The following is a 20,421-nucleotide window of genomic DNA, read 5'->3' as shown; positions in this document are numbered from 1 at the left end:
CTAATAGCACACTTGAATAAACTTCTTTTTGGTAAGGGCAATCAGCCCGAGGGTGGATATTTCCCCCATTCTGGTCAATGAACAGTATTTAAGGTCTAATGTGATCCTGTGCTGAACCTTGTGGGGATATTCTCTTTATTGTTGCCATCCTCCAAAGAGGGGTCAGAGGTCAGGTTCAACAGGATGCCTGCAGCAGGCAGAGTATTTGTATTATTTGCTCAAGGGCCCTTCAGCAGTGTGGCTATTCACTAGACCAGACACAAGAGCTTTCACCCTGCTTCACATTATGTTGAAGGACATCCGCTCTCCTGCCACCCTGTTTACCCTGTCGCACAGGGTCTCGAGCTGCTCTGCCTCACCTTATCAGCTTGTTACTCTGTTTACCGACAGTGCAGTTTTTAGAAGGTGCAGGTGGGAATAAACCTCATTATATTGCAGTTTGCATTGGCACAGCTCTTCTTAGCAGAGAGAGACCTTGGCTGCCGTCCTGCTTGGCTGCCTGTCGCTGTGAAGTGCTTCCCAGTGTGAGAGCACAGATCCCACCTGTCCAGACAGGTGCACCGACTCAAGTGGCTTCCTGTGTGAAAACCTCTCCATCTCCCTCCTCGCCTCTCTCTCTGTGTACCTTCTTTCTGCTCCTGTCTCTGTCTCCCTTGTCTTTGTCCACCTCCTGGTACAAACTCACTCCACACACTCACAATATAATCCCTCCCTGTCTCTCGCAGGTTCAGCTGTTTGAGAAGATGGTGGAGACGGAGGACGGCGTCCCGCTCTACAGCCAGTACATGGAAGTAAACTCAATTACCCAGAGTACCCGGGATCGTTACATGAGGCTGACCAATGGGATTTTCCTCAATGAGATCATGAGGGTCATGTAAGATTGATCAAGATTTTCTTGCTTCATTGCCTTGCAGCCATAAAACAAGCTACTAGTCAACAAGGGAAAATAAGAACTAATTGGATGATTTCCCAGTCAATCTGTAATTCAAGAGGTCCGTTTGAACTTGATTATAAAAATAAAAACATAACAGTCTAAAGTGCCAATTTTCAACCATTTGTGGAAAATGTTAATGTAGAAAACCGAAAAAATAAACTTGTGTTACCTTGCAGTTAGTTGCAAAAATTGGCCTTGGCTTTTATCAACAAGTCAAAAAATGTCGAAGTGGGCCCACAACCTGTCTTCCATTTAAATTAAAAGCCCATTTTGAGAGAAAAAACATTTAAAATCATTAACATAACTAAGTATGACTTGCTTTTAGAAAAGGATGTTGAAATAGCTCAACAACTATTGGATGGATTGCCATGAAATGTTGTACAGATATTCAGGGTCCCCAGAGGATGAATCCGACTGACTCTGGTGATACCTTGACTTTTCCTCCAGCGCCAACATGAGATTAACATTTATGTTTCTTAATGAAATGATGATTTCACTTGATTTATTACCTCAGTAAACATTGTAAACATGAGTTTATGGTCTCAGTCATTAGTTTCAAGTCTTCTTCAATACAGCATGATGTACATTTAGTAAATTATGGTCCCATTTAGATTCAAATAGACCATAAAGCAGGGGATGCTTTAGAGCGTGGCTACCTTGTTATTGACAGGCCGCTACCACGGCGTTGTCCGGTCTGGGAGTTGTCTGTGTTTTCGTCTTACAACTTTAACCCTTTCACAGTGTGTTTTCAGTTCATGAAAGTTAATTGTAACATTTTAGCTGCTAACAGACGTAGACTCTTAATACTTCACTTGCATAAGATTTTATATAACATTAATCACATTCCCGTTAGTAACCTCGCATTGTTCTGCAACATGTGTGAAAATATTGACACAAATTTCCAGTGAATCGTGAAATGAGCTCCTGCAGTCACCTTGTTAGTCATCTCCGCTGAATTCCTTCTCTTCAGCATAATAAAACCGTTTTTTTCTCTCAACAGACAAGATCTGAGTCAGTATTTGCTGAACAGCTGATTAATATGGCCTGACCTATGCCACGTTATTTCAACAAATAATTGCATGTGGATTCTCACAGCCTGCTTCTCAGGCTCATTAAAATTTAATTCACTCTGCTTAAATGCACCGGTGCATGAGAATTTCTCGTGGTGGTGGTGCTGTGCTGTTTGATCATGCTGCAGTAAATACACCGTTGTGTCTTTTCTGTGTTTGTTCCCAGAGACCCGAACCCCAAGGTGGAGCGGCTGTACGACAGCGAGAACGATGATCACATGCTGAGAGTCCAGAACTTTTCTATTTTAAATCGCCACATCAGAGCCTTCTACCAGGTAGGGGAGAGCCACCCATTGTCATTTTGTTGCCAGGGGAACAGCTTTGGTCCAAGTGTACTTCCCGTCAGCTACTACATTAACAAACATTGCAACAGGAAATACAAAGGGACCCATTAAGGTCTATATGCTACCTGCCCAGTATCAAGCGGCAGATAACGTTAGCAACTAGTGAACAAAGTTGAGCAACTGCTAAAGAGAAAAACATTTTCTCAGGAGATGTTGAAGACAAAAACAGAGTTAAAGGAAGATTGTATATTGGACTTGCATTCATCAGGTACACAGAAACACGACTGTCTGCTAACACAGTCTGTGTTTTGTTTCAGGCTGTTCATAGCTATGCCTACCAAAAATAATGCACATTCATTTACCTCCCACAAAATCAATTTGTATGTAATTCATGTAATCGTGAACCAGGAAATATAAAGAGCGACAACCGCCTCGTAGAGAGGTCGGGATGGATGGGCGTGTCAAAAAACACTGGACTTCCACCCAGGAGACCACTGTTAGTCTCATGTGTTAAATCAGAAGTCAACGTTGATTTATTTGTCATGTTAACTTCCTTACTTAAAGCTTCAGTAGGCAGAACATTTTTGGCATCATTGGGCAAAAATTCCATAATAACCTTTCAGCATATTGTAATTCAAGAGTTCTGAGAGAAAACTAGACGTTTGCACCTCCTCATGGCTCTGTTTTCAGGCTTTAAAAATCTAATCTGTGATGGGAGACTTTGGCCAATCACAGGTCATTTCAGAGAGAGCGCTCTTATTGAGCGTTCCTATTGGCTGCGCCCTTGCTGGTGGGCGGTGCTTGGTATTTCCTCAACTGATCTCAACATGGTTGAGGTCACAAACTGCCTGGTCACAAACTTTTGCATTTTAGAGCTAAACAGTACACTACAAGATGATTCTGAAAACATTTGCGGTGAGAAATAGGCATTACAGTAACAGAATATTAATTCATATTTCATCAGCGTTGCCTAGTTTGACTGATTGATCGAAGTTCACGTGTGATTGACAGCCGGCTCATAGATAGATAGATAGATTGACTTTATTGATCCCCAAAGTAATTGAGGTGTTACAGAAGCAATACATCACAAAAAACGTGCATCACTCACACGGCAGCTGGACGGCAGACTCCAGCTCGGCTTTGATTGGTTGTTTTCCTCCGGTCTGTGAAATCTTGCAGATGCCATTAGGAGCAATGGAGGACACCGGAGAGCACAGAAGCACATGACTTTTTTCAGATTACATGTCTCATGCACTACTGTCAGGATATAGTGACTGTTTTTAATCATATCTGCTCCATTTCTACCCAGTGCAGCTTTAAGTAATGCCACTTCTGTAGTTATTTTAACCCAAACCACGATATTTTCCTAACCCTTTAATTCCACTTTAAGTCCACTTTAATTTGTGCACTTTGAATCTGAACCAGACCAAATAGAAAACAAACCAAAAGTACACATTTTTACTGTGATTCGGACTGGCCAAACGGACTATGACCTGTGAGAGCGGCCATTGATATCACTCTCATGTTCGTCCGTTCAAGTTATGAAGCTACAGTTAGCAGTCGGCTAGCTTAGCTTAGCACAAAGACTGGATGCAGGGGGAAACAGTTAGCCTGACTAAATCCACCTACCAGCTCCGTTAAAGCTCACTAATTAACATGTTATATATTGTTTGTTTTCTCTGTATAAAAACCTAAGTGTAAAAGCAACTTCCTGGAGTCTCAGACAGACTTGAATGTCTGTGTAAGTAAAACCTCAACACAGCTTAATTGGATATTTTGATACCTTGTCAGACTCTGGCATTAATATCTCAGCAGTAAGGCGAGTTATTACACAGAGAGGTAATACTGAGACGCACACTACACTTGGATTGAGCTCCATCGGTGGTTTTTGAAAAATGTCTTGAATAGCCTTATTCACTTTCTCTAGCATTTCCAGCTAAAAAAAAAAAACACGGGTGTTTTGGCTTTTTTTGTGGATGGACTGAAATAACCGTCAGCTCATTATAAATAGAAAACTCTTGTAAAAAAATATCCTTCTAAAACATAACTCACCAAATGGCGAGGGAGAGAGGGTGATGGAGGAGCAGTTGTCTAGCTGTAAGGTAGTAAAAACAAGAGGACAAGATGAAGCTCAACTATCAGTCTCAACACGCGAATATTTCGCTTGAGGATATTATAGAAAGTTTGAAGTAGATGCAGAGGGTGACGGAGCATTCGCACGAAAGAGAAAGATGAAACACAGGAAATTTCCATCCTCAGTAGACGTGTCCCTGCTTATTATCAAGCAAATGGGGTGAGAAAAAGTGGAGGAGTGGCGAGCTGAATATTTTAGCTGCAGATGTGGTTAGGGGGTTTAGGAAAGGAAAGTGAACAAAAATCAAATAGCAGTATCATGCATTTCATAATGCGCGTTGTAGGCGCCTGTGGCGTGGAGGAAATGACACAATTCTTTCCCCGGAGGATGATTCAAAGGCCTCTTGTTCTCAGCAAAACTAAAGGAAACCTCCCCAAGCGCTAGTCAGGTGGACTGAACATGCGCTGCCTAGCTTGCCACACAACATAAGCAACACGAGTCCATAAGGTTTCACTTCCTAATTTTCAGTGAATCACTAATGTCCCTTGAAAGCTCAGAGCAGCGCAAGACGCCGGCGATAATTGGGAAGCTCATATCTGTCGGTGTTATAGAATTTCACCTGGTGCACTCAGAAGAGGCTCCAACGTCACTGTGGACGCTTAGTTCCACATCCGTCATGGTTTTACTTCTCGCTGCCTTTTTTTTGACGTTGCTTTGCTGTGTGTGTGTTTAAGTGTGTGTGTGTAAGCGAGAGAGAGACACAATGACAAAAGTGTGGTGAGTGTAAGCCACAGCAACCGTCTGCAGCCTGGAATCATTTTCTCACCTCACCTCACGCCAGCTTCTCTAATAATAACACAGATGCTGTATACTAGATGATACAGACGTGAAGGCAGAGCACATCTACAGATATAAACAGATGTTTATCCTCATCTGTACTGTACAAGTGTCCTTTAAAAACACAGTGTGCTCCGTTCTGTTTGTTCTGTTTTATCACTTTCTATACTATTCTGTTCTGTTTTATTCTACTCTGTTTGTTGGCTCCTCTTCTTTGTTCTATTCTATTTGTGCTGTTCTAGTTGAGTTTGTTTGTTCTATTCTATCCTGTTTGTTCTATTCTATTATTTTATCCTGTTTGTTATATTCTATTCTTTTCTTTTCTATACCATTCTGTTTGTTCTTTTCTATTGTATCCTATCCTGTTTGATCTATTCTATTCTATTCTATCCTGTTTGTTTTATTCTGGTCTATTCTGTTGGTTCTATTCTATTCTATTTGGTTCTATTCTGTTCTGTTTGCTCTATTATAGTCTATTCAGTTTGGTTCTATTCTATTCTATTCTATTCTATTCTATCCTGTTCGGTTTTATTCTATTCTAATCAGTTGGTTCTATTCTATTGTTTTCGATTCTACTCTATTTGGTTCTGTTCTGTTCTTATCCTGTTTGTTCTATTCTAATCTATTGTATTATATTCTGTTCTAATCTATTATGTTGTGTTTTATTAATTTCTTTTCTATTCTGTTGTATTCTGTTCTATTCTATCCTGTTTGTTCTATTCTATTATTTTCCGTTTTAGTCTATTTGTGCTATTCTAGTTGAGTTTGTTTGTTCTATTCTATTGTGTTTGTTTGCTTCTCTTTTATTTGATCCTGTTTGTTCTATCTTATTCTATTTGTTCTATTCTGTTCTATTCTATTCTGTTGTGTTCTATTGCATTGTGTTCTATTGTATTGTATTGTACTGTATTGTACTGTAATGTATTCCATCTAAGAGCCTTTAATGTCTCTGAATGGAGACACTCAGCATTCAGCTGTGTGTTAATGGGATTTTAAATGTTAATTCCTCTTGCCTTCTAATGTGTTGAGCCTCTACGTTTAAAGATCTCTGTCCTCAGTAAACCCAGATATTTTTAAGGCCACTGAACATCCAATAAATGATGTTTGAATTAACATAAAAAATCTACAGATGAAATCTGGTTTGCACATGTGAATAAAGGCAAAAAGTGAAACAGCCGATAGAAGCATTGTGAACATCAAAGCTGTCTGCGTGTAAAATGAAAATCACCGATCTAAACAACATAAAGTGGAATTATTGATAGAAAGATGGAATTTGGGAAAGGATAATGTTGCAGACGGATTTTAATTCTCTTCAGTTCTGCAGCCAGCAGCTTGATGAAAAATGTTATTCCAAATTCAGGACTACTTTATTGAACAGTAGACTCACTGAGGGATAAAAGGCTAATTCCTTGTTTTTTTACTATATTGTCTCCAGAAAAAGGAATTAACCTTGAGAGAAACTCGCCTGGAAATCATATAATAGCAGATATAATTGCACCATGTATTGGTAATCTCGGCAGGGTCTATAATTGAACCAAATGATGAAAGTATAGTGCAGGAGAGATTTGAGCAAACACCCCCCCAGTACATATTTTGGCTGAATGATGCGAGGACGTTAGAATGCCAACAAGCAGCTTCTATATAATTTCCAGACTGGCTAATCTCTTGCAGAAGCCTGTTTGGCATCATGAACCATGAGCTGCACGATGACCAACACAGAGCTGCAGTGGCTAATATCCTACATGCCCTGAAGGAGCACAAACTTCTGGTTGGCTGCACATGTTTCTGATGCCAAACTCACACATTGATGGAGTCGCTGAAGGGAGCGACTGCCTCTTGGTACATTGCCTTTCTCACTGTATCACAGTTTATAAATTACAGTAAGCAGCAGAGAGAGCTGTAATTGTGACTCGCCTCTGGTGATTTTGCACCGATGGTTCGCAGGAGGATGTAAACAGGCTTTCAGAGCAGTTGGTAAAGGACCTAGCCAACGTCAGAGTGTGGCTCTTTGACAGAAACATTTTTTAATTAACAGGGAAATTATTCTGAAAAGTAAAGTAATAAAGTCGGATGACTTTGCTGAATTAGCGAAGTCATCTGTCTGACTGCACTAGATGGCATTGTAGGAGGAGCAAAGCACTGCAGGTCCATATGACAAATACTTGTTTATTGCTGCCAGAGAAGCCAGGTTTCTGGACGGGCGATGTCCGAGGCGTCTGCTGTCCAGCTTGATTAAACGTCATTTAGAATCTGCCAGCAGATTTGTCCAAGATCTTGAAGCAGGAAATACAACTGACCACACAGTGTACTCTTCAACACATTGTAAATGCTTTCTAGCACAGGAGCATAGAGACATGGAGATTCAACAGCTTAATTTGATATTTAACTTGAGGGGATTTTGACATTTAAAGCAGCAGTGGGTAGAATTGGAAAAATATGACTAAAAAAAATTATTTTTTATAAAACTAGTAGTGCATGAGACAGGTAATCTGAAAAAATCATGTGCCTCGGTGTCCTCCGGTGCTCCTAATGGTATCTGCAAGATTTCACAGAGCGGAGGAAAACAACCAATCAGAGCCGAGCTGGAGCCTTCCGTCTCTGAGCAGCTGTCAATCACTCGCAAACTCCGATCAAACGGTCAAACTAGGCAGCGCTGATCAAATATGAATCAATATTCTGTTACTGTAATGCCTGTTTCCCGCCTCAAATGTTTTCAGAAACATCTTGTAGTGTACTGTTTAGCTGTAAATTGAGAAAGTTTGTGACCCGGCAGCCATGTTGAGATAATCTGAGGAAATACCAAGCACCGCCCACCAGCTGGAGCACACTTTCTCATTTTACAGCTGAACAGTGCACTACAAGATGTTTCTGAAAACATTTGAGGAGAGAAATATGCATTACAGTTACTGAATATTGATTCATATTTGATCAGTGCTGCCTAGTATGACCGTTTGATCGGAGGTCGCGAGTCATGTGATCAGTCAGTGACAGCTGCCTCCGTTGAATGAACAGCCATCAGGAACGCTCTCTCTCAATGAAATGACCTGTGATTGGCCAAAGTGTCCCGTAATGGGTTGGTTTTTCTAAAATCTGAAAACAGAGCCATGAGGAAGTGCAGAAGTCTAGTTATCTCTCAGAACACTTGAATTACAATATGCTGAAAGGTTATTATGGATTTTTTGCCCAATGATGCCAAAACTATTCTTGGCATCTAGGTTATATTTTTCATTCATATTTGGAAACAAAAATAGCTTTTCTGTATTAAACACAAACCCTCAGGTGAGATGAGAAGCTGCATACTTACCATCATCAAAACAGTTTAATTTACAAAATGACCCACAATGTTGCTCCTCCCCCACAGACAAAGTATTTTGCTGACTAATCTCAGATAACATCAGAGAGCATCTACCAGAAGCAACTGTGTAGCACAGCACATGTTTACTGAATTTAGCTGGTCAGCTTTCTCCATTAGAGCTGTAAATACTAACACTATCAGACAATTCTCCAATCTCTCTTAAATCACAGTTGAAATCATGGCTGAAACAAAACCAATCATGTGAGCATTAACCAGAAAGTCCTTAAAATTGAGGATTTTATCAAATTTTTTGTAAGATGCAATGTTTTTAAATGGCAAGTGCTTTTAGTTTTCATGCCATGTTAACTCTCTGTACCCCTGTTTGAATTTTAACACTTGATGCCGTAACTCTTCTATGGATTTTCTTGCCCAAGGATGCTGATGAAATTTAGCAGTCCAGCTAACTCAGGGACAGTCAATGACTGTCCATTGTCCCTGTTAAATAAATAAATAAAAAATAAATAAATAAATAAATAAATAAATAAATAAATATAAATAAATAAATAAATAAATAAATAAATAAATAAATAAATAAATAAATAAATAAATAAATGTCACATCAAACCAACTACAATAGTGCACAACCTTGCAATTTTATTGACACAAAATGTGAGGATTGGCTGCTCGGTGGAAGGAGAACACACGGAGGCCGGAGTAATCTTCCCCCGGTGTATGTTTTATTTGAAGTTTATATAACACAAACAGGCAGTTCAGGCTGGTTTTGATGAGGTTGTGAAAACTAAACTATACAAAAATGAAAAAGAAACAAAATGCTTGTAAAAAACTTTCAAAAGAACATAAGTCAACAAGAAAAGATAGCTTCCTCCCCTTGCTTTTAAACACGAAGCTCCTCCTAAAGACAAACCAAACAATGTCTAATCATTATTATAATTGTCCCAACATAGAAATATGAACAATATAAGTTGTTTAGGGTACTTAAACAAATTCCCTGAAACCAAGGAAAACCCCCTCTCCTCTACTCAACATGGTACAGTCCGACTCCCCTCTACTGTGAAACACATTGGAAGCTCTCACTTCCTGTTTGACAGTTTAGATACATGACCAGCAGCTATGGGAGCTCATTGACAGACATTTGATTGTTTGAAGTTGTATTTAACTCATAAATGGATGAATAGTTATTTAATTAACAATGTAAATACAGAAATTACCAGAAATAACTTGAAGCCAATGTAGTCTGAATGACCTCAGGTCAATGTTGGAGGTTTTATTTTGTCATAATTGACTGAGCTCCTGATAGTAAAACTGCTCATATTGAGTTATGAAACTGTCCTCTCCAAAGAATTTGAATGTGTGGCACGTCCAGAGAAGAGTGAAAGCTCCACTAAAGCTGGTCTGACTCTTGCCAGGGTTAAGTACTGTATGTTTTTTGCCTTTATTTGGTGGTGACAGAAAATGAGGGATGACATGCAACAAAAGTATCCAGTCAGACTTGAACCTATATGGCTGCACAATTTATAATTTTTTTTATCAAAATTGCAGGAGGTGCAATATTTGTTAAAGGCGAAATGTGTGTAAAATTCCGTTTAAAATTAAATATTGTGGTGCTGCAGAGATGTCCTGGCCTACACATCATATTCTACAGACTTAACAAAACATCTTTGTTTGCTACAGATCCCCGAAAAAATCACACCATAATGTGTTTTTCAATCAAAATGAGAATAACGATGTCAAAAATATCATTCACTAATATTGCAATATCAGTCAAAATAATCACAATTAGATATTTTTCAAAATTGTGCAGCCCTGGTCAAACCGGGTTATTGCATATATTGCAGTTATATGATGAGTGCCTTTAAATCCTTGGCCGCCAGGACACTCTATAAACAAATGTTTTGGAAAAGAATCCCTTAAATTTAATTATTAATAAATTGTGACCAACATATATTCTAAACTCTTTGGCAGACAAAGATTGTTTCTTTAAAAAAATTTCATCACACCTTCTGTGTACAACAATATCTCTGATCCAGAGGGAGTATTGGGATGTTACAGTTGCTCTTATTTAAAAGCATAGAGAAATAAAAGAAAAATAGAAATAAAGGAGTATGTAACATCTAAATTATCCACATAATACTACAATATATAACGCAATATATGTAAATAAATAAATAATTAATGAGAAATATAAGAAATGTGTACAAATATGTCATCAAACACATACAATCTATAATAAATTTATATAGTAAATAAGTCAATTTAAAAAACAACAGACAAATACTGATACATCTGTGACAAGCTAAAATCAGCCAATAATAAAAGCCATAATGATGTACCCGTCAGTGTTTGGTTTGTTGCTAGTGATGGTTCTGGTTATGCATGACGTCAGTTGTGATCTTTGTGACTCTGAACGTTGTTAATGTACCGTGTCTTTGCCGTCACATCACCCATATTATGCATCTCCTTTAACCACAAGGACAGCAATAGAATCAGGGATTTTGTTATTCAATCATCAGATTTGTTTTTATGTTTTATTACGCCTAAAGAATACTGAGAATTAGCTACACTGAAATATCTTAAATCTAATTTGTACAAAGACTCATTGACCTGGAAGGACGATCAGATATCAGCTCTTTGTTTACACCACAAACTGCAGGAAGCTGGTGGAAAGTTTGTCTGCTGTTGTTTATCCAGACTCTCTGTGGGCAGACTGACAGGCTGACAGGCAGGCATGACGGGCCGGCCGATCACTTGAGGTTTTTTATTTCACGTAACTCTTCACATTTATTCTGTTCTTCAGGAAGACCTGCAGCAGTTGATACTGATGCCTCTCCCAAACGTTGCCATTCTGGGGCAGGACCCCGTAACAGGTACAAGATAACCACATGATCCTATCAGTGCCACATCTCTCAGCAGCTAGAAAGTAATTACACTTTATATACAAGTCCATATCTCTGCTATCTGTGAGACACATTAAGGTGATAATGGAGGACGGCGGTAGGGGGTAGAGATGATGATGATGATAATGATGATGATGACAGTTATTTCCGTGTCCTCAGAGGCCGCCGTGGAAGAGCTCAGGCGACTGCTGCTGCTCTTACTAGGATGTGCTGTGCAGGTGATCACACACTCTCACATGACCGTCACGATTTTTGAAGGTCGATAATGACGCCCGTATTGTTTCACTGAACCTACGGATGACCAGTATTTTGTATTAAATGTTCAGTATTTTACATTTTTGTTTGTCCATCTTTTGATTCAAAACTTTGATGCAGAGTAAAATAAATATTGGATGGATTATCCTTGGTCCACAAATAATGTATCCTGATAATTAAGGTGATGCACAGACTGTGTATCTACTGTAGGACCAGATATTTACTTAAATAACTCTCACACTGCAGGACACCGCCATCTTAGTAAACATTATAAGGGGAGTATCTAAATTGACATAGAAAAGCATAGTGTCAGTGTGCTGACTTGACTATGACTTTCCCCAAACTGCATGTGATTATCATAAAGTGGGCATGTCTGTAAAGGGGAGACTCGTGGGTACCCATAGAACCCATTTTCATTCACATATCTTGCGGTCAGAGGTCAAGGGACCCCTTTGAAAATGGCCATGACAATTTTTCCTCGCCAAAATTTAGTGCATGTTTGGATCGTTATTTTACCTCCTTCATTATGAGCTAGTATGACATGGTTGGTACCAATGGATTCCTCCATGCCAGTATCTTCACTCTGAGTCCGCTACAACCTAAAAATCGCAAGTTGCGTCAATGCGTTAAAGAAATTTGTGCCGTTAAAACAAATTTGCGTTAAAGCGTTATCGCGTTAACTTTGACAGCCCTAATATATGCATATTAACTGTATGTGTGTATGCTGATATAGATGTGTTTTTCTATGAAGTATGCTTTTTCTATGTCACTTTAGATACTCACCACATAATGTAATGTAAGATGGCGCTGTTGCCGTTTCAACTTTAGTCTGATGAAGTGTGGTTGTGCTTGAAAAACGTCACCTTGGGTGCAATAAATAAGTGGACACTGGAGCCCTGCAGTGTGTGAGATATTTATTTGTTTATTCCATGATATGCTCACTTCCAGCTGCTCTCTTTGATTTGGATGTGCGTCTATATGCCGTCCAGATTTTTCCTTAACCAACACTTCACTCAGTTCATGACAGGATACCTCTTATTATTATGATTATATTATTACCAAAATAGCTGCAGATTAATTTCCTGTCAATTGACTAATTGTTTCAGCTCTTGATTATACTGTATTATATAAATATATGTTGATATAACACACACACACACACACACACACACCTGACTCCATTTCATCCCTGTGTGTCTGCAGTGTGAGGAGAAGGAGACGTTCATCCAGCAGATCCAGTCTCTGGACATTGAGACCCAGGCAGCCATTGCCAGCTGTATCCAGCAGGTAGTGCATAATTAATCAAATCAAGGATCCCCCCTAAATATAAAAGGCATTCAGCGACTGACCGTTAGTATGAGGAGAAATTATCCAGAGGAGACATTTTTAAGAGGATTTTTGTTCCGAAATATGATTTAGCACAGAATTTCTTCACTGTCTGGCCTGTAGGCAGAGAAACTATTATAGCTTCTGCTGGCGCTTCAAGTAAGTGTGAAAATGAGCTACTTGTTATTCTGCTGGCAGCCTCCTAAGGACCTCTGGGTGCCCCTCGCTGCCACCGTAGGATGGATCCTCCACCCCTCATGTCCACCTCTCCACCTCCACCTTTGTCACATTATCCTCTCTCCTTCATCTTCTTTCTGTCATACTCCGCTGTCCTCTCCAATACAGCCTAAATGCCAAATTGTACTCTTTTAAAAATGCCCCCCCCTACCCTCCCCGTGAATAATTGCCAGCATTACAAAAACAGCATGTTGCATACCAGCGTGTCTGAATTACAGTAACAGCATGTTGCCCACCAGCCCTTTTTGTGCCAGGTTTCTCAGCCTCATAAATCATAGAGGTGAGAGGTGTGGATGGATGCACCCCCTGCTTGCTGTTCATATGCCTTCCACCCGAGGACTTTTCAAACCTGTCTACATAATCATTAGTTTTGCATGAATCAGTCAGGCATTTTTGGACGCGCTTCCCTAACTGATACATTCCCAAAGAAATGTGAGAAATGGTGTTTTCCTTTATAAACAGATGCGTCTCTGCTTGGTATTCTCACACACAGCCTTCACCCAGATCTGCCATTTTGTGTCAGGTTTCCCAGACGCACATTGATCTTATCATGTGACCTGAGAAACTGTCCTTGCTGCAGGTGACTCAGGATCCTCGCACGGTGCTGCCGCTGAGGTGGGAGGAGCTGGTGGAGGTTGAAGGTGCTGACTTAGAGGTGGCGTTCTGCTCCATGGCCAAACAGATCCAAAGCCTGCTGACACAGAGAGACACACACCTGGAGGTATACATACACACACACATACACACACACTCAAAGGAATAGTTTGACATTTTGGAAAATATACTTTTTGCTTTCTTACAGAGAGCAAGGTTATAATAGTTTTGGATTTTCAATTAGTTTTCATTTTATTTTAGTTTTGACTTTTACAATTTCATTCTAGTTTAGTTTCAGTTAGTTTTCAGAGTGAGTTTGCTAGTTTTAGTTTGGTTTCAGTAGTGTTTGTTAGGGCAAGGTATGATGTCTCAGAAGTAGGACCTGGATGCTTCGAAGCTTCGACCGTTGCCATGGTAATCAACCTCCAAATCAGTATTCAAATGCTTTGGGGGTGTTTTGTATTACTAAAGTATAAATCCCAAAATATCCCATGAAATGAGGAATAATCCCACAACATCATTCATTATTCATATTAAACATTCATTATTATTAGTTATTCTCAGACGGATATCGCTGTTTGTTGTGTGTAGAGGTGTGTGTAGAGGTGTGTGTACAGTCGTGCGGCAGCAACACTGAATCGGGGGAGATGGAGACAGAAGTATGTAGCTATATACATACAAAATACATGGAGAACTGTGTAGGAATGGTCATAATGTTTAATGCTTAATCTTCATGCTACTTTAGTAAAGCAATTGCGACATAGCGCCACCTCCTGTTATGTCAAGTCCATTCCTTTTCTGTGGTTCAACGTCACAAAAGTTGACAGAAGTCTCCTTTTTTCGGTTGTGATATATGAGAGCTAAAAAACGTTCTGCCATTGTCAAAGCCATTGTTTTACTGCTTAGTTTTTCATTTTACATAAGAAAGTAGAGATAAGTAACTTAGGCCAGTAGTGTAGCAGTAATAATAATAATTTTACCGCTCTTGTCAAACTGAAGCGCAAAGTGCTTTTCAGATTATAAGATTTACAGAATGAAAATTAAAAAATCTGAATCCCATGTAAGCCCTTCCTATATGACATACAAATATTAGGAACATGAGAGCACATATATCAAGCAGCACTGAGCCCATACATAAAATAGAGGTGCAATTGCCAAATAAGAGAAATAACTAATAACACCGTGGGTTGGTTTTCCTTCTGTCCTCCTCAGTTTTTTGAGTCACCAGCCGCCACTGATACAGCATGATGTTCATTTAGTAAATGATGGTCCCATTTAGAGTCTAATAGACCATAAAGCAGGGGATGCTTTAGGGCGTGGCTGCCTTGTGATTGACAGGTCGCTACCGTGGCGTTGTCCGGTCTGAGAATTGTCCGTGTTTTCGTCTTGCAACTTTAACCCTTTCACAGTGTGTTTTCAGTTCATGAAAGTTAATTATAACCTTTTGGTTGCCTAAAAATGTCTTATTCAGCATTCGGTTGTACTTAGCTCCACCCTCTCGTGTCACTTCTGGTTGCAAAAAAACAAGATGGTGACGGCCAAAAACAAAGATGGGGACGTACAAAATGCCGAACTTGAGGCTTCAAAACAGCAGTCCATTACACTACACTAGCTTTTTGAAGGGCTGGTAAGCGGCTTTTTGACAGAGCCAGGCTTGCTGTGTCCCCCTGCTGTTTCCAATCTATGTGCTAAGCTTAGCTAACTGGTGGTAGCTTCACATTTACTATATATCATATTGATCTTCTCATCTAAATCTTGGCAAGAAAGCAAATAAGTATTTCCCAAAATGTCAAAAAATCATGTGATAATGTTTTTACACCAGTGTGAGAAATACTGGAAGCTATAAGCAATGCAATTATACCCGACAGTTTGGACACTAAAGTGCTGTATCCCTTTACATACATGTATACCATAAACATATATTCAAACAGATGGGAGTCAGACATGCATTTTTACAGATTGTTTTGTGACTTAAAATGATTTAAACATGAGTCTTTTGGTGGCTCAGACACAAACCATACAGTGTGACAGCAAAGTCCCTGGTTTGATTCCTGCTGGGGACCTTTGATGCATGAAAAACTGTGTTTGATATTTTTAATGAGACCTGTACAATATTTTCCATCACACCAATATGGTAATAAAAACATTGTTCGTTTTTATGAAGTTATAAAATTAAATTAACTGCAAATTAGGGCATGCATAAGTAAGTACTTGTTTCATCAGGGCTTAATTGTGTCGCGTGTTTGATCAACATTTTATATCTTATGCTGCTCAGATCTCATATTCAGTTTGTAGCTATTATTTAACACCCACAGTTGTAATAATTCTGCCTTATAGCCCCCCAAAAGCTGATATTAAAAGAGGTATCTCAATGGAGTAAGATAGATTAGAATTTAGAAAACACAAGTATACTGTTGAATATGAGGCTGACATATGAATAGCTTTGTGGTCCATGTAAGTTTGAATGAAAAAATAACAATAAATGAAAAATTACGTTAGTCCACTGTCTGAAAAAAATATTATTTTGAGATATACAATGAGGTATTTTTTTTGTTTTTTAAATGTGAATAACTACCCCCTATATGAGTTTATTTTCTTAATTTGACTCCATCCTTCATCCTCAAATCCACTGACGTTCCACAGAGATCTTTTACCAGCTTTTGTGGGATTAAAAGGCATTATTAAAGAGATTATCTCTGTTGTGAACAGTGAATAATAGCTACAACCTTGATATGGGATCAGAGGAACATAAGCGATTAAATCAATTGATCAAATAATTTCCACTGACTCAAATAAGCCCCGTTAAAAACAGAAGACAAAAGTAATTTTACATTCATTGTTTTGAAAAACACATTGTTAAAAACCCAAGAGGTGCATTAACACTGTGATGACAGTGTACCTGTAGTCAGTTCATTATTAATCACTATCAAACACATTTCAATTTCTGTTTCTAATCTCTTCTTAGTTGCTGTAATTCTACCGCACTTTATCTCGCTTGTCTCTCATTCTCTCTCCAAATCTGTCTTTTCCTCTGTCCTCTTTGACCCTCGCCACATCTCCCTCTCTCCCAGAGGATAGCAGAGCTGTGTCGGGAGCGGGAGGCCCAGTCTGACTCAACCACGGCGCCCCTGGGTGGTCACAGCGAGGAGCCACCCCAAGGTCTGGCACTCCAGCTGGCAGACAGCAAGGCCAAACTCCGCCGCCTCAAACAACAACTGTGAGTGTGTGTGGGTGTGAGTGTGTGGGTGTGTGTGTGTGATTCAGAAAAGTCAAGAGAACCTTTAGAAAAGTTGCGATAAAGGTCAACATGAAAAATGTGCAAATGATTTTGGCACAGAAAACTGTGAGTTGTTACTCCGCAAAGAGTAAAGAACAAATCAGGTACTCACTGCTTTGACTATATCACAAAGGTCACTGTTGGCCAATTATAATTTCTGCATATACATGCCTTTTTTTTTATACTTCTAGCAAACATTATCTGCTCTAATCTCATTTTTTAGCAGCCGATGTATCACTGAACAAAACACCTGCAAAAATGTTCTGAAAATGGTGTAATTGAATTTTTGTTTTTGTTTTTAGGGAAGATAAAGGTGATCAGATTTTAGATTACAACCTGGAGATTCAAACCATGGAGGACCAACTCAAGAAACTTCAGAAAGAGGTACAGAGATGTCCTTACTTTGGAGGCACAGAAAGGCTTGCACACATAAACCGTAACGAGTTTGGCAACGGCTGTAATATACTGTATATTAACGCTGAAAAACAATACAGCGCAGCCAACAGCACAAAACACAGGTGGCTTTTAATAGCCAGTGAGTCGATTCCTCTTAGGTTATGTATTTAGCAGCAATTAGACTACACACATTGCAGCCAACTACAGTTTTGCCCAGAAGAATATTGTTGTTAAACTTCTTTCCCAGCTGATCTTACAGTTTAGACAAAACTACAGGAATGATACTGGATCACATGAGGCCTTCCCTCAATCATTTACTTGTATTTTTCCTATTGTCGTAGTACGATTTACAATAGCATCAAACAATGTAATAACTAGGGCTGTCAAAGTTAACACGATAATAACGCGTTAACCTAAATTTGTTTGAACGCCACTAGTTTCTTTAACGCATTAACGCAGCTTGCGTGGATTTTTAGGTTGTAGTGGGCTCAGATTTAAAGCTCGAGAGAGGATACTGGTAACATATGAAACTAGAAAACCTAACAAATCTATTGATACCAACCATGTCATACTAGCTTGGAGGTTAAATAACGCTCCAAACTTAGACACAATTTTGGCGAGGAAAAACTGGCATGGCCAATTTTAATGGGGTCCCTTGACCTCTGACCTCAACTATGTGAATGAAAATGGGTTCTACGGGTACCCACGAGTCTCCCCTTTACGGACATGCCCATTTTATGATAATCACATGCAGTTTGGGGCAAGTCATAGTCAAGTCAGCACACTGACACACTGACAGCTGTTGTTGCCTGTTTGGCTTGAGTTTGCCATGTTGCCATTTGATATGCTAAATACAGTACCTGTGAGGGTTTATGGACAATATTTGTTATTGTTTTGTGTTGTTAATTGATTTCCAATAATAAATATATACATACATTTGCATAAAGCAAGTATATTTGCCCACTCCCATGTTGATAAGAGTATTAAATGCTTCTCCCTTTAAGGTACATTTTGAACAGATAAACAAATATGCAATTAATTTGCAATTAAGCCTTCTAAAAACAGACATTTAACGCTTCATTTGAAAACCTCAATAGAAGCTTTGATTGTAAAAAGAAATGACATTCGGTACCTATAGTGTCTTGGTCAGAGTCACTGTGTTTGTTTCCCATTTACAGAGCCAGCTGGCTCTTTTTTTTCAGCGCACACACAGAACGGACAGCTAGCGGACCGTGAGGAAGTATTCACTGAATTAAACAAAAGGTGTATTGGATTAGAAGCACAGCAGAGCGGAGGCAATCACATTTTTTTATAATATAAGTTTATAAGTTGTCCTAGCAACATATCTTACAATATTAGGCTACTTTAATATGCTATTAATTCATTCATTTATTTATTTGGCATATTTCCCAACATGCGTTTTGGCTGTTGATCATTTCTTCCTGCCGGACAACTACTCGTTATACCGGCAAAACACCAGCATTTGGCGGCTAACGTCGACCCTGAAACACACACACACAGACCTTTCCTTCTTCCTGTATTAGACTTTGTCAACATTTGCTTTACTGCACATCCCAGATCTGTTCACAACCTTCTTTGACCTCATCGCCACTGGTGTGTGTGTGTGTCTGCAGAACCGCTCTCTGCAGGGTGAGGTGAGGGGCATGCGTGCACTGCGGGATGAGCTGGACTGCGCCCGAGAGCGAGCCGCACGGGCCGAGCAGCTCCAGACTGAGCTTCAGAGCTGTAAACACAGACTGCGCAGCCTGGAGCTCACACGCACTCAGCTGAAGGTACGCACACTCACAGACACACACATACACTTGCTCTGGCAGTAAGTACGTATTTTAATCTCCCATACAGGACAAAATTCTCACAATGCCTTTAAACATGAACGCACACTTAACAAGGACCTCGTATGAACATTAGCAGTGATGGTCACATCAGCAAGATCACCTTCTTTAATCTCCCTCTGAGTATTTTTGTTTAATAAGAAGTACCACTTTATCTCAAAAGCCGCATATATTCCCTCTCACAGCCCTGAGCATTTCAATCAAGAGTGAGTATGAACAACTGTAAAGCTCAAAGCCAGAGAGTGAGATTATATTGTGTGGTGTCATGAGGATTTACAGCTCTTTGACAAAGAGCAGGAGTACGTCTTCAGTTATTGGAGCTTTTACACCCAAATGAGATTTATCCTGAGGTAGTATAACTGTTCTGATGCAGAAAATGTGCTCATATCCTTGTAAAGCACCTCATGGTGTCCTCACTGTCACCTTCTCAGTCTGATTTGATTCATGCTGCAGCTCTGTGACAGCCCACATTAGCTGGCAGGATGTTTGTTTTTTTCTTATGTTTGAGGTTTATAATTAATTTTCACAATTTCACAGTGAGCTCTTGCGTGGTTGTTAAAACCAGACGAGCTAGTGTTGAATGTTTACATGTTGAGGAAAAATCCACCCCAAGACACTTCAAGAGTAATTTCATTTTTATTACATCTTGAGTGTTATTTGCATAGTTGGGGTCATCACTCCTATCAATAATAACAACATTTCACTCACTAAGTTAATTGCAGAGATCTGAGAATGTGGGGTTGAAGCTAAGAAGAAGACTGAGGAGGCAAAAAACACATTCAGTCAGGTTATTATCGACATTTTGGGTGTGCTCACTTTTTGTTTAACGACCAAGTCAAGTGTTTTAGATAAACTGGCTAAACATTCGGCTCGTTTACAACCTGTCTGAGCGTCTAATTGCTCGTGTTTCTCTGTTGTAGAAAAGTTTCTGGGTCTCCTGATCTCAGTGTGCAATAAATGATTATTATAACTGTGAAATCATGGTCGAAACTATTAAAATAAGACCCAAATTACCCTTAGCTGTCACTAAAGAGGACAAATGTGGATCTGCAGAAACAAAAGACACACAGATAA

At 39.4% G+C, this 20,421-nt stretch overlaps 1 protein-coding gene across 1 annotated transcript in view; it reads left to right on the top strand.

Moving 5' to 3' along the window:
- ccdc88b (coiled-coil domain containing 88B) overlaps window positions 1-20,421 on the top strand; it is a 59,270-nt gene that overhangs the window by 1,353 nt on the left and 37,496 nt on the right. Inside the window, exons 2-10 of the mRNA XM_074648639.1 lie at window positions 726-874; window positions 2,171-2,279; window positions 11,310-11,379; window positions 11,569-11,627; window positions 12,868-12,951; window positions 13,808-13,948; window positions 16,893-17,038; window positions 17,401-17,482; window positions 19,129-19,287. Of these exons, the coding sequence (XP_074504740.1) occupies window positions 726-874; window positions 2,171-2,279; window positions 11,310-11,379; window positions 11,569-11,627; window positions 12,868-12,951; window positions 13,808-13,948; window positions 16,893-17,038; window positions 17,401-17,482; window positions 19,129-19,287 (999 nt within the window). The remainder of the gene's footprint in view (window positions 1-725; window positions 875-2,170; window positions 2,280-11,309; window positions 11,380-11,568; window positions 11,628-12,867; window positions 12,952-13,807; window positions 13,949-16,892; window positions 17,039-17,400; window positions 17,483-19,128; window positions 19,288-20,421) is intronic.

This window comes from Sebastes fasciatus, chromosome 10 (genome assembly GCF_043250625.1).
Source record: "Sebastes fasciatus isolate fSebFas1 chromosome 10, fSebFas1.pri, whole genome shotgun sequence".
In the NCBI taxonomy this organism is placed as follows: Eukaryota; Metazoa; Chordata; class Actinopteri; order Perciformes; family Sebastidae; genus Sebastes; species Sebastes fasciatus.
The sequence above is the reverse complement of the archived record's forward strand: the minus strand, read 5'-3'. Positions and strand labels throughout refer to the sequence as shown.